At 43.9% G+C, this 15729-nt stretch overlaps 1 protein-coding gene across 1 annotated transcript in view; it reads right to left on the bottom strand.

Moving 5' to 3' along the window:
- LOC120524928 (protein phosphatase 1 regulatory subunit 1A-like) overlaps positions 1–15729 on the bottom strand; it is a 163285-nt gene that overhangs the window by 104258 nt on the left and 43298 nt on the right. The window contains exon 2 of the mRNA XM_039746798.1: positions 12839–12899. Coding sequence (XP_039602732.1) covers positions 12839–12899 — 61 coding nt within the window. The remainder of the gene's footprint in view (positions 1–12838; positions 12900–15729) is intronic.

Below are 15729 nucleotides of genomic sequence, written 5' to 3'. Positions count from 1 at the left end.
GAGAAATATTGGTAGAATTAATTAGAGGAAAGATTAGAGCAGTGAAATGATAGGAGTCAGATAAGGATGAATAATGGCTTATATGATAAGAATTGTAATAAATGTAAGAGATGCCCTATGGCTGCTCGCTCAAGTCATCTGAATTGAGTCTGTATGTGCGCCATACAATAAAGTCTGATTCTGCTGCTTGTCCTGAGACTCCGAGTGCCTCCATTGGCGTTAAGGGTGCCTGCCTGCTTCTACAAACTCTGTCGTGAGTGTTAATTGTTAATCATTTTGTGCAAAACTGGACTCTGTTGTGAGTGTCTGACATTTTATGCTTACTGTTTTGTTGGATTTCTGCTGCATCTGTGATAGTAATTAATTTTGTTCTTTACCATAAACATACATACAACTTTATTATAATAAATGAAATCTTGTAAAAAGTTACAGTTCAGTAAAGAGCTGCAGAACAACACACTTTGTCTGGGGGACGTCACACGTCTTTGTCTTGGCAGCCAGCCTCACACTGATCATTCCATCTAGCGTTTCTGACATTTTATTTGCATCTTATTTAGTACAACATCTTAGAATACACAGTAATCACAGGCCCAAAATGTACTTTTGTATTCGAAGGTGTCCAGCTCCCGTAACCCCCATGAATCTCACAGGATAGCTGTGATGATCTTATCACAGATTCTTGGAACAATCTGTCTTGAGGTAAGAAAGCATTTCTTAGTCACTCATCTGATCACAGCCGCCTTTGTGGGTGGCTTTAGACTTAAATAAAGAAGTTGATCGGCACAAAACCAAACACGTGTCTGAAGTAGTCAGGAGCAATTTTGACAATGCGCATACCCAGGATGTAAATAACATCATATAAAACAATCAACTTCTGCTGATTGCAATACCTTAAAGTTATGGCTGGTAGTGCTCAGGTTGAATGTAAGCACTCAAATGGAAGGCCTGCAGAAATTGGACGTGTGAGTTTGTAACACTCATTTCTTTGTGAACGACTACTTGCAGCCGAAGAGGAAAAGCAAACGTGTTCCTGATCTCCCATTATTGAAGCCAGCTGCAGGGCCGAACATTTTTATTGTGAGTCGTTTTGTGGCAGCTGCAAATAGAAGGCTGAGAAGTTGAGATGAAGAATATTAACAATGGAAAAGTCCTTTAATAGCAAACTGAACACTCTATAGATGAGGAGCTCTAATGTAGGAGCGGCAAGGCAGAACAATCATTAGTGGTGCTGCTTCATGGATCTAGCATCAGGGGTCTGAATCATGCGCCTGGTCGTTAACCGTGTGGAGTTTGCATGTTTTCTCTAACACATATACAAAACCGTGAAGTTAATCTGAGATGGCGATTCCAGGTTAGCGTGAATGAGACTGTGCATGGGGATGTATGTGCCACTTGTTCCTGTCATGTACGTCACCTGTCATGTATGGTGCTGTGGAGGGAGAGACAATCGGCAAGATGAGTTGCACAGCTGAATTTCTTTTAAAATGGCCGAATCTCACTGTTAGTTTGTTTACTTTTCAAATTCCATTTTAAAGCTATGTAAGGGGGCAGACAAAAACCTCACAGATGCAAACTTCACCGGTTCAAATAAATGATTTACTACAAGAAAAATACCTTCACCCATGGCTTCTTATAAAACACAGTGCATGAACACAATTCTCCTCTCTCTTCTGTTCTTCCTCCACTTCTCCCAGGTGAGCTTTGCCCTCTTCCACCCGACTCCAACTCCCCTGGTTGAGGCAAGGCGACTCCTTTTATCTAAGGCCCATGAGTACTTCTGTTGCTAGGACATGGTCCTGTTGGAAGCACTTCCAGGTTTGGCGGAACTCCCATAAAGTAAGGAATGTAAATCCCTGCAGTACCCCCTGACGGTACCCATGGAACACAACAGGGCTGCACCCCTGGGATGCCACTTCCCAGCAGGCCTGAAAGGGTATTGAAGCCCAGGGAACATTCCATCTAGCATATTTGGGAAGAAAATAGTTACAAACAGCTGTGTCCCGATCCTTCCATTGCACCGGTGTCTTAGTCAAATACATAACTCCAGTTCTTAAATCCTTACATTGGCTCCCGGTTAAGTTTAGGGCAGATTTCAAAATCCTCCTTTTAACATATTAAGCATTAAATGGCCAAGATTCCGGCTTACTTATCTGAGCTTATCATGACTTACAAACCTGAGCGCATATTAAGGTCTCAAGATGCCGTTCTGCTTAGGATTCCAAGAATTAATAAAAAAACATTGGGAAGTCGAGCTTTTAGTTACAGGACCCCCTAAACTATGGAGTGGTCTGCCTGCTACTATAAGATATGCCCCTTCGGTCTCAGCTTTAAAATCCCGGCTGAAGACTCACTACTTCAGTTTAGCACACCCTGACTAGAGCTGCTGATTAACTGTACAGACTGCATCTCTGTTGTTAGTCATTAGCACTAAAACAGAAGTAACAGGATAGTTAGAATTTGTTACTAACCCTCACCTGTTCCATTTCTCTTTTCCTCACTCAAATGTGGCACTTGGTTCCACTGCCCACCTAACAAGTTGTTTTGCCTGCCTAAGGTAAAGTCATCTCTGATGGAGGATTACAGGAATCGTCAGGAAAGAGGGGTCCTTTCATCGGATTGGCTGGCCAAGCGCTGTCTCAGCTGTGGAATGGCCAATAGGGGGAAGCAGCTTGATGGCTGAGGTCTCCAGGACTCTAAACAAATCCAAATCATTTTACATGATATCATCTACTGTTAAACTCTGCTCCATACTTGTAATATTTTATTTTTATACTGTAGTGAGGATTTGTTCTGTTCTGTGTGTTGTATTGTATTGTATTGACCCCTTTCTTTTACACACCCACTGCACACCCAACCGACCTGGAAAGGGGTCTCTCTTTGAACTGCCTTTCCTGAGGTTTCTTCCATTTTTTTTTCTACAAGGGTTTTTTTTTGGGAGTTTTTCCTCGTCTTCTTAGAGAGTCAAGGCTGGGGGGCTGTCAAGAGACAGGACCTGTTAAAGCCCATTGCGGCACTTCTTGTGTGATTCTGGGCTATACAAAAATAAATTGTATTGTATGTATTGGTCAGGTAAGGGTCCCTACTCCATCCCAGCCCAGGACGCCAGCCCATGCATGCCATCCATTACAGTGGACACACTGGTTTTCAATATGTATCTGAAGATGAAAATGAATTTACGATAACATTCTTGTCTCGAAAAATGGACACGTTTGATAAGTTTAAGCTGTTTTATGACATGTTTGGATCCGTGTACTTTCCAGCCCCATTGTAAACTGCAAGAACATTTATTTAAAAAAGCACCTCACTTCTGAACAGTTTCATGTGGCACACCGTGATTGCTGAAGACATAACTTTGACTTAAACACAAATTCGAACCTATCCTTTATATAAAGCACCAAAATACATCCCAGAATTACTGCCTGAAACACCTGCTGTTTTCAAATCCTGCTGCCATGACCTTTGACTAATAAAATAAAGCTCTTTATTTTAAGACATTCATGTTTGCGCATACAGGTAAGAACTTCTCAGTACTGTGCAGACATGACACCAACATGTGGACACTCTCCTATCATGGCCTGGTCAGTCTATTGTCCATGCCTCATTTGGCCACCCAGGGGGGCATTTCGATTCTCTCGTATCAGGAGTTTCCTTCTCTTCTTACACTGCATGGCAGCTGCTCTTTCTTCCACCAGTATGAAGGTTGGCCTCTGCTGAAGGACAAGGCAGCCCAATCTGAAATGTCACAAATGTTGTTTTGAATTTTTTCAGCCGTCTGTGCTCTAAACATAATGCAGCAGGAAAACAGCCTTGAGGGTGGTGGTGGTGGTGGTGGGTAGTGGGGGGGCATATTAACAGGGGAGCGCACAGATAAGAGTGGCAGCCAAATCAGGCAGTGTCTGCTGATGGCCGGGAGGTAAACAGTATTAAATGTCAATTACGGGCTCATGAATAAATAAACACATTATCTCGCTGGTGAATCACTGCTGAAAGCACTTGATTAATTCATTAGCCGCGTACGTATCTATAAGAACGGAGCAGCTGGCGAGACATCATCCAGGATCGGCTGCCAGTCATGGCATAGGTGGTGAGAAGAACGCCGGGAAAGATGACCTGCAGCATGGTGGAGTGTTGTTGGCCACTTAAAACCCTGCTGGTGGACAGCAAGAATTACAGATGGATGTGTCCAGCGTTTACATCAGCCTGGACTAACAAACCACTTGTGGGCTTCAGTTGTCCCTGCTCTACCATATTTGGTGCCTACGACGTCCAAGAGCCATTCTATATGGCTGCTAGTGCCACCACAAAGCCTCTTGAAGACCAGGTCAGAAAGTCACATTTCTTATTGCCTGTGCAGGGACAAGCACCCTGTCCTCATCCTGATAGATCTCTCCTCTGCCTCTGACCACCAGATCCTTCTTAGCACTCTCTCTGACCTCGGCATCGCTGGCACTACTCTCCCAGGTGGTTTGAGAACTACGTTTTGGGCATATCCTTCAATATGTCCCGTGGTTTCTCTTATCAGTTATCAGTGCTATATGCCGATGACACAGAGCTGTCTGTCTGTCAAGAGGAATCTCTGCACGTCTCACTGATATTACAGCCTGGCAAAGATGGACTTTCTAGTTAACACCAGCCATCTATTCAGTACCCCATCTTGGTTCAGCTTGGTCCACTGTCACTAACACCCAGCAAGTTGGTACACAATCTTGGGGTGGTGGTCGATGACCATCTGTTCTTCACTGACCATGTTGCAATTGTTTCTTGGTACAAAGAAAATCAGGATGAAAGATCAAGTGGACAGGTAGTAAGGTGCATGATGAAAAGTCTAATGATGGCACTAGACATGCATGTATGTCTTTGCATCCTGAGCATGACGAACCCCAACATGAGCAGCTCAGTAGGGCAGGCTGTTGACAGAATTGTTTCTTATTAAAAGTTTAGATCAGAGCAGGGAGAAGACAATCTTCATTTGTAGGATTCTGTGTGACCCAAGGCCTTTGCTCTAATTGGCCTTTTGATTGACATGGAAATGAGATATTATAAGTCTCTCTATTATAAAAAACAATCTTGGGACAAGACCAGACTTTTTTTCCAGCAACGAGACGTGATCTTTGGAAGAGAGACACTTGCACGTCCCACGAGACGGTTAAGTCACGTCATACTTACAACCTTTGGAGGCAAGTCCCGTGAGATGGTGACTTTTGCATGTCACACCCTACTTTTTCAAACAAGACCACAGTCATCTAACCTCTCAGTTGTTGGAATATGCTTTTGACAGACACACTTCCTGTGCTCTCAGCTCTTAAAAATTTTATACATTCTAGATGGCACGTCAACAGCTAAGCGAAGATGAAAGAGTAGCGTGTTGAAAAGAGACCCAAAGGTGTTGGAGAGAAAAGAATGCAAAAATGAAAGCCCGGGGCCAGAAAAAGGCGAAGTAGAACGTCATGGAGCATTCAAAAACGTTGGTGCGATACACATGCTGAGCAGGTTAGAGGTAATGGAAGTGGGAAAAAAATCGAAAGTCTCAAAAAAAATGATAGTAAAGATCGCATTAGCGCAAACGGAAAATATTACTCGGGGAAATAACAGAACAGCAAAAAGAGATCAATTAGTGTTTGAGGATGTCTGGGGGAGAAGACAGACAAGGCAGTGAGACAAAAGGACAGCTGTACAGGCTTTTAAATGTTCAAAGCACTGTGCGAGATGGAGATCATGTGGCATGGAAGAGGCACGAAAGCAGCAGCTGATCGAGCAAAGAGGAGGTAAAAAAACTAATTGTTTCCAATTGTATCCCCTTTTAAGGGAGTGTTTCAGAGGAGCGAGCGCATGTCCTTGGGGTGCATCCAGTCCCCCTCTTCACAATGGCACGTAGCGCAGGCGGGTGTACGGTGGGGGGTTGTCGAGCAAAGCGAGCAGGGGGCACAGCCCCCTAGTTTTCATCATAAAAGAATTAAATGTGTTTTACAGTACAATTTTTAACCACGGATATATTGCAGACATACATACACATAATGTTCAGATTTGTTAGGTTGTTACTACAATGTTTGGCAGAGCAGAACATTAGGCAATTTGGAACAGTACAGTATGTTAGATTACTTGGTGCAGGCACTGAATAATATTAAGTCATTCATTGATTCAGTTTCCCATTTAAGTGGAGTATTGATGGTCTTTTCTTTTACTCATCAGAAGGCATATCAGCTGAAAGTAAACACCCTCAAGTTTAGACCGTGTCACACCGAGTATGCAGCACAACTCCAGGCCCAGGCTTTGGTCTCATCACATCTGGACCAACACAGGCTCCCTGCTGGCGAGAGCACCAGCAAGTGTCACCAAGCCACTGCAGATGATTCAGAAACGAGCGGCTCATCAACCAGCTAAGGTGGGCACAAGTCACTCTTCGTTTCAGGTCACTCCCTGGATTACTGGAGAAACATCCAGCTGCAGTCAGGACAGTTTTAGGTCTCTGACAGATTCAGACACTTCAGACAATATGAGGACAGGAACCTCTTTGTATTCATGTGAGAAACACAACAACGTTTATATTTACCTCTTGCATAACTGTACAATTATATAATTTACTAATTGGATTCAGTAGACACTTTTAATGAGATGTGTTGCTTTACCTAGAAAATTGATTCATTTTAATTTTTTCCCACAAAAAACTTACATTGACTTCTGAAAAAAAATGATATATAGATATATATATATATATATATCGTATTTACTCGTGTACCACGTGCCCTCGTGTAAGACGCGCACCCTAATTTTTACAAAGAAAATCATTTTGTCCCATGTACGACACACGTTGTGATTGTACAGGAAGCGTTTAGAGAGAGAGAGAGAGCGTGAGTGCGCGAGAGAGAGAGCGTGAGTGCGCGAGCAAGCGAGCGAGAGAGAGAGCGCAAGCAAGTGAGCCCAAGCAGAAGAAGTAAACATTGCAGAATTACATTTCCTCGTGTATGACACGCACCTGATTTTCGAATGCTAATTTTCAAGAAAAAATGTGCGCATGGTACACGCATAAATACGGTATATATATTGTCACACACATACACATGGGAGGTAGCTAAAGGGTCTAAATGAGAGTAATTCCATGCCAGACCAGGAGATGGCAGAGTGCACTGATGTTTTTTCTCTATTTTCTGCAGACCGTTCACAGGAAATTCCGCCTGGCCCTAGTGACGTCACTTCCGGTGAAGAACCCATGACCGAAGAGACTTCCTTTTCTGGTTTCTAAAGCTGCCATATTTGACTGACCGAGTCAGTTCTGTTTTGGACTCTGTTCTGAGCACATCAGTGCTAGCAATTTAACATTTTGCAGCCAGGGAAATATTTTACAGGTGGCTGCCCCAAACCTTTTTTATGACTCTTGTGTCTGTGTATATATATACTGTCACACACGTGCGCATGGGAGGCAGCTAAAGGGCTTGAGTAAGGGCAGATCCGAGTCATACTGAGATGTGGCAGAGTGCACTGACTTTTTCTCTCCCTTACCTGCAGACCATTTATGGGAGATTCCACCTGGCCCTCTTGACATCACTTCCGGGACCAAGCCTATGGAAGAAGACCTTGCTGGCTTCGGCCCCTGTAATGTCATGTCCGGGCTCAAACCTATGGCTGAAGACCTTCATGAGCTCGACCCCTTTGATCTCACTTCCTGTCTTCCCATTTAAAAGCCTCCACCTTTTCCCTATTCCCTCAGTTCTATTTTGGACTTGGTTTTGTGCACAGCAGTGCTATCACTTAAAACAACAATTTGCTGCCAGGAAACCAAATATACGGGTGGTTGCCCCAAACCTTGCTATGGCTCTTTGTGAGTTTTGTGACAATATATATATTTATATATATATATAGGTGTACGGCTGGGGCCCTTGTCCAGCTGGGATGTCTATATACTGGAAAGACTGGGGGAGAGAACATATTCAGAGTATTACCTCCCCCCAGGAAGCTAGAATGCAGCCTCCCTGGGTTGCAGTGATGCCTCAGAGTCCCACAGGGCTCCATGGGAGTTGGAGTTTGGTGCAGCCTGGTTGGGTTCTGTCGACGCCACCAGGGGGTGCTACAGGTGCTGCTGAGCCCTATCAAAGGAGCCAGCTGCCACTACTCTAGGAGCCCGAGTCGGGAGGTGGAGGACAAAGCTTGCTGGAGGAGGAGTGGAGGTGAAAGGAAAAGAGAAAGAGAGACGAGATGAAAGAAGAAAAGTGGGACGTGCTTTTGTGTTTCACTGTGTGGGAAGCGGGGGAAGGCATTTCCCACGAGGAAAAAGACAAATAAATGAAAGCGCGTGTGTGATGAACTTGTGTCCAGGGTCTGTCTGTGTCAGATTTGGGCAGTAGGAATGCCCTCCACAGGCCACAAAATACATATAAAACCGATAACAAAAAACACATCCGTCCTGTGGTTTTGCTTTGGATGCAGACCTGAGAGGCCACGACATTTTAGAAGTTTAATAATGCAGAATACACAGGCCTCAAAACTACAGAGTCCACTGGTTTGAGAGCAAGGAGTTAAAAGGAACTGAAATCGACACAGTGGGCGTGTAATGGAGGTGTCAGTACACTGGCGAAACAGGGGAGTGGTTTCCAGGATGTGGGTGGAGTCAAACAAGAGGCTGCTGACAGGGGCGTCGTCTTACAGGCCTCAGAATGTCTCAGGTCGCTGAATCGCCTGCAGTAGCACACATTTAGTTCAGGAGAACATTGACTGACTGCTAATTGTTGGTTCCACAGTGGATAGAGAGTCAGTAGCAACAAGTTTCTTGGTGTGCCTATCTGACGACCTCTCCTGGACAATCAACACCAACTCTGTTGTCAAGAAGGTACAACGATGCCTTTATTTTATGCTCAGACTGAAGCACATTGGTGTGCCACAGTCTGTTCTTACCACCTGTGGAGAGTGTCCTGACAAACTGCATCACTGTGTGGTTTGGGAACAGTGAAAGCCCACGAGCGCAAGACTCTGCAGCATGTAGTGAGGACCACTGAGAGGATCACGGGGGTCTCCCTCTCTTTGATCCAGGATATACTTCAGACATGGTGTCTGTGTAGAGCCTCCGCCATTATGAAAGACGTGTCTCAGCCATCACACACACACACACTGTTTGACCTCCTGCCATCAGGTAGACGACTCCACAGCATTAGGACCAGCACAGCCAGGTGCCACAACAGCTTCTTTCCCCAGGCTGTCAAACTTCTAGACTCCTACATGACACCCACCTCCGTATCCCTTAACGTTTACACTCTGCATTTTACTATGGACATTGAGCATTGTTTGAGCTTTATAGTTCCGTGTTTTTTTATTGTCTTGTTACTTTGTATTGTGGCACTGGTTTTGGTAATGTTATGGTGTATGTTAAATGAATGTTAATTTGTTAATGCACCTGCGACTCTTAAGAAATTAAATTTTGTTCAACAATATAGTATGTATGTGGATGAATGGCAGTAAAGTTCAGCTGAGTTGAGTTCAAATCCTTGATGTCTGCCTACCGAGTTGTCAATGGTTCAGCACATTTATATATATGGCCTACAGAGGTGAGCATTGTGAGTGGAAGCCAACTTTCAACCTTCTCATCCACTCAGGTCTTCTGATGAAAGGCGTCTAAGTGATGCCTCTTCTACATGGCGCCTCATCTCAATCCAGACTCTTCTCATGTGCATCTTCTAGTTGGCCAGCACCATTTGAACTTCGGACTCCCTTGATACGTCCTAAGAAGTGTTTCAAGTCCACTATTGGCTGATATGGCCTGTTAAGTTCTTGTAGCCTAGAAAACGTCACTTGTGATTATCAATTTTGCCTCTTTCTCCTGTCACACTTTTCCCCAAACAGTCTCCCAGACCAGGGGTCTCCAACTCCAGTCCTAGAGGGCCGCAGTGGCTGCAGGTTTTCATTCTTACCCTTTTCTTAATTAGTGATCTGTTTTTGCTGCTAATTAATCGCATCGCTCTGCCACGGATGTCAAACTGTCCAGCTCCGTGCCTACAATAGAGCCTGCCTTCCTCACCAACTTTACCAGGCTTGAGGCGTCCCTCGTCTTTATGCTGCCTCCCCAGCACACCACCATGTAGAAGAGGGCGCTCGCCACAACAGTCTGATAGAACATCTGCAGCATCTTATTACAGATGTTGAAGGACGCCAGCCTTCTAATGAAGTATAGTCGGCTCTGTCCTCTCTTACACAGAGCATGAGCATTGGCGGTTCAGTCCAATTTATCATCCAGCTGCACTCCCAGGTATTTATAGGTCTGTACCCTCTGCACAGTCTCCTCTGATGATCATGAGGTCCATGAGGCCTGGGCCTCCTAAAATCCACCACCAGCTCCTTGGTTTTGCTGGTGTTCAGTTGTAGGTGGTTTGAGTTGCACCATTTAACAAAGTCCTTGATTAGGTTCCTGTACTCCTCCTCCTGCCCACTCCTGATGCAGCCCACGATAGCAGTGTCGTCAGCGAACTTTTGCATGTGGCAGGACCCCGAGTTGTATTGGAAGTCTGATGTATGTTGGCTGAACAGGGCCAGAGAAAGTACAGTCCCCTGCGGCGCTCCTGTGCTGCTGACCACAATGTCATACATGGTGGTGTGAATCTACTCCCATCTCTGTCAGCTTGTCCCTAAGGAGCAGAGATTGGATGTTGTTGAAGGTGCTAGAGAAGTCCAGAAACATAATTCTTACAGCACCACTGCTTCTGTCCAAGTGGGAGAGGGATCGGTGTAGCATATAGATGATGGCATCCTCTGCTCCCACCTTCTCCTGGTATGCAAACTGCAGAGGGTCGAGGGCGTGACGGACCTGTGGCCTCAGGTGGTGAGGCAGCAGCCGCTCCATGGTCTTCATCACATGTAACGTCAGAGCGACAGGCCGGAAGTCATTCAGCTTACTAGGACATGATACCTTTGGGACTGAGGTGATACAAGATGTTTTCCAAAGCCTCAGGACTCTCCCCTGTTCCAGGTTGAGGTTGAAGATGCACTGTAGAGGATTCCCCAGTTACAACGCACAGGCCTTCAGCAGTCGTGGTGATACTCCATCTGGACCCGCTGCTTTGCTGGCACGAAGTCTCCTCAACTCTCTGCTCACCCGGGCTGCTGTAATTGTGGGTGGGGATGTCTCACCTATGCTGGTATCAGCAGAAGGATGGTTGGAGGATGCAGTACTCCGAGGTGAGAGTTGGTTAGGGTGGTCAAACCTGTTAAAGAAGTTGTTCATCTGGTTTGCTCTCTCTACGTCTCAATCAATGGTGGCACACCACTTTGAGCTGCAGCCAGTGATGATCTTCATCCCATCCCACACTTCCTTCATGCTGTTATTCTGCAACATCTGCTCCAGCTTTCTCTATGTGACCCCAGCAGTATATCCCAGTCTGTAGTTCCAAAGCAGTCTCTCAGAGCCTGCTCTCCCTCAGGGGACCACTTCCTGAATGAGCGTGTGGTTGTAGGTAGCGCCTTCACTCTTGGTTTGTAGTGAGGCTGAAGCAGAACCAGGTTATGATCTGCTTTCCCAAGTGCAGGCAGCAGGGTGGCGCTGTATGCATCTTTATTGTTTGCATACAGCAGGTATAATGTACAATGAGAGCAGCAACAAGCCATGGAATTAAAGAACGAGTTTAATTAACAACAAGAATCAGAGCCTAATGAAGCAACTGATTGGAGTTGGAGGCCCTGACTTAGTTGGTCTTCTGTTGGCTCCCTCACTTCACATTTCATTTCTGTTTGGGTGCCATTTAAGGAAGGAAATAAAGAAACTCAGAGGGATGATAAAGAAAATCGGGGGAACAAATCTTAAAAAACAAGTCAATTAAAATAAATGGAAAAGGAGTTAATTAACAGCAAAAACTAATCACTAATTAAGAAAAGGGTTAGAATGAAAACCTGCAGCCACTGCGGCCCTCCAAGGCCAGAGTTGGATACCCCTGCCCCAAACTGATGTTTACTCAATTATGTTGGCCTCCTTTGTATGTTGCTTTGCCTAAAAGTGTTTGTAAAAAAAAGACATGTAAATGTAAGATTGTGTGACCAGAAATGTTATCAAAGAATCAAGTGCAGATTCTTTAACCAAAAATCCGTCCTTTCTTTCTCCAAGACTGAGGGTCATAAACAAAACTCAAAGTTGGAGAACAAAGCAAGGATTCCGCTAAACCAGAAAATCCAACAAGATGGTGCAAACACCAAGAAGGAAAAGTTTGTTATTCCATCCCAGATACCAGAAAGCGTATGGAGTTCATGACACTCAGACGTCAGCAACAAAACTGCACAACATGGAGACCCCATTGAGAAAACAAAACAGCATTGCAGGAAGACTCCAAAGATTTTTAGGTCCCTTAAAATGACAGATTCCTATAAAACTAGCTTCAGGAATAAACTCAGTGTATAAATAAGAGGTCGAAAAGAAGCGAAAATAAAGACAGAAAATGCATTAATTATGAAACCAGATCATGGCACCATCTCCGGACACATGGAACTTGAGAAAAAAAAACTTATTGGAATCCCCAATCCATTCTTGAATTTTCAGTTCAGGGTAATGGTGGTCAAAGCTTATCCTGGTGGCACTGAGCACTGGGCACAGCCAGCGCTGCATGTGGTGACCGTACTCACACATATGCATCCCCCACTCATACTGGGACAGTTTAGAGTCACCAATTGGCCTGAATGCTCAGATCCCAGGGTCCCAACAGTCAAAACACAGCAAACCCAGGGATAAATGGCCTTATTTACAGTTTAGCATGGAAACTCCCTGACAAAGTAAAGTGTGACAGGAGAGCAATAAACCTGTCCTCGCCATTTACTGACCATCAAGTGAAAGAACTGACAGGATAAAGACAGCCGTGTGAAGAGAAAGGCTCACCTGGAGAGGACTGGTCACTTGAGACCACCAGCGTGGCGGGAGTAGGCCGTCTCCTCCGGATCTGAGGGGAGAATGAAAGACAAATGAAAAATGTTAGTGACAGCAGCTTTGATCAAAATGAAAGAGCCCGAAACTCCCAGCCATTCCCTTAAGGCGCCCATCTGTTATTGACCTGCTTAACACGGATCGGGGACACAGGCGTTTATGAAGGAGTCAAGGAATGGAAGTCAAAGTTTACTTAGGATTTGGGCCATTTTTGCTAATGGAGGGGAGACTGATGTCAAAAAGGCAAGATGCATGTGGAGGTCACTGAATTTAGAGGGCTACACTGGTAGGCAGGAAGAAAGAAAGAAAGAAAGAAAGAAAGAAAGAAAGAAAGAAAGAAAGAAAGAAAGAAAGAAAGAAAAATAGGAAAAGAACTGTATAATACATAGATTTGAAAGGCATTACAAAATAATAAGTTTATATACCATATGTGAAAGGCACTATATAATAGATAGATAGATAGATAGATAGATAGATAGATAGATAGATAGATAGATAGATAGATAGATAGATAGAACTGAAAGGCACTATATGATAGATAGATAGATAAGATAGATAGATATTTAATATCTGACATGCCTTATGGACACAGTAGTATTTTAGCAATGACATTAAGTTTATTGGATTAACAGAAAATATGCAATATGCATCAGAACAGAATTAGACAGGTGTGTAAATGTGGGCACCCCAACAGAGATATGACATCAATACTTAGTTGAGCCTCCTTTTGCTCCTTTGAGCCTCTCGATGCTGTCCTCCTATAGCCTTTGATGAGTGTCTGGATTCTGGATGGAGGTATTTTTGACCCCATTATTCCATACAAAATCTCAGAAGTTCAGTTAAATTTGATGGCTGCTGAGCATGGACAGCCTGCTTCAAATCATCCCATAGATTTTCAATGATATTCAAGTCAGAGGACTGTGACGGCCATTCCAGAACATCGTACTTCTCCCTCTGCATGAATGCCTTTGTAGATTTCGAACTGTGTTTTGGGTCATTGTCTTGTTGGAATATCCAACACCTGCGTAACTTCAACTTTCTGACTGATGTTTGAACATTATCCTGAAGAATTTGTTGATATTGGGTTGAATTCAGTCGACCCTCGACTTTAACAAGGGCCCCAGTCCCTGAACTAGCCACACAGCCCCACAGCATGATGGAACCTCCACCATATTTGACAGGAGGTACCAGGTGTTTTTCTTGGAATGCAGTGTTCTTCTGCCATGCAAAGCGCTTTTTGTTAAGACCAAATAACTCAATTTTTATCTCATCAGTCCAAAGCACTTTGTTCCAAAATGAATCTGTCTTGTCTAAATGAACATTTGCATACAACAAGCAACTCTGTGGCGTGAGTGCAGAAAGGGCTTCTTTCTCGTCACCCTGCCATACAGATGTTCTTTGTGCAAATTGTGCTGAATTGTAGAACAATGTACAGATACACTATCTGCAGCGAGATGTTCTTGCAGGTCTTTGGAGGTGATCTGTGGGTTGTCTGTAACCATTCTCACAATCCTGCTCATATGCCGCTCCTGTATTTCTCTTGGCCTGCCAGACCTGCTGGGTTTAACAGCAACTGTGCCTGTGGCCTTCCATTTCCTGATTCCATTCCTTACAGTTGAAACTGACAGTTTAAATCTCTGAGATAACTTTTATACAGTATATGAAAGGCATTATATAATAGATAGGAAAACCAATTTAATTTGAATGGAAATAATAATATAAGTGGATATACAGTATATGAGAGACACTATGTATTAGACAGATATATACATATATACATATACATTAGATAGATAGATAGATAGATAGATATGAATGGCACTATATAATAGATAGATAGATAGATAGATAGATAGATAGATAGATAGATAGATAGATAGATAGATAGATAGATAGATAGATAGAAAAGGCAATATATGATAGAGACCCTTCCCAATTTCTTCCCTTTTTCCGCCCTTCACTAAGCGCATTCCTCGTTTCTCATTTTTTACTCGGCATTGTGTGATGGAATATCGTAACAAGTGTTTCTCTCAATGTTCATGTTTTCTTTGTTTTGTTTTATTTTTTCCTTTTTTTTTTCTTGCTTACATCCAATTAGTTACAATTAACAAAAACTACATGCAGGTGCAAATGACTGCCTAAGAGGAGACGCATGCGACTTCACTTCCACCTGCATCATCGTCAGCAAGCAACAGAAATATTTAGAAATTAATCACATGGAAAGTCTTATCAAGAACGTTTATCCCAGCGGATGAAACACACCAATTCTTCCTAAATCCCAATAAAAAAACACGAACAGACCCCGTTGTGAACAATATGAGCAGAAAGTACGTAAGAGCGGCCGCTTTAATTAAGACAGGAGCGCGGCTTTGTTCCGCGCCCCCTCACTTCTGTTATTAATGGAGGATTTGTCCGCTGCTCTTATTACAGTTGCGCTGTTTTCCCTTGCGCTGTCCCCGCGGGTATCGAGCCACTTCAAAGGCGCTACATGAGCCCCGCTGCTGGGGGGCTCACTCGTTAGTGTTGCTCTTTACGTGCTGTATGTAAAGTCGAATACCATGTATTCAGAAAGCCAGGGATTACATTAAGGACATATAATTAATGCAAGAATTTTAAGTCACATAAGCTTCCAAGCCGTCAACTCCAAAAAATTTAATAAGTTCTCTTGCTAGCCGATTTCATTAAGGCACGAAAGCAATAATCACTATTTATGAATTTCATACGCAGGACGTACGACATTGATCCTGTCGGGATTACTACATACTGGCAGGTAGCGGGCGGACGGGCGTCTTTATTTACAGTTTTCGCTGCTTACCAAACGCCGAGACGTTTATTAACGGACTGAC

This window comes from Polypterus senegalus, chromosome 3 (assembly GCF_016835505.1).
Source record: "Polypterus senegalus isolate Bchr_013 chromosome 3, ASM1683550v1, whole genome shotgun sequence".
Lineage (NCBI taxonomy): Eukaryota > Metazoa > Chordata > Cladistia > Polypteriformes > Polypteridae > Polypterus > Polypterus senegalus.
The sequence above is the reverse complement of the archived record's forward strand: the minus strand, read 5'-3'. Positions and strand labels throughout refer to the sequence as shown.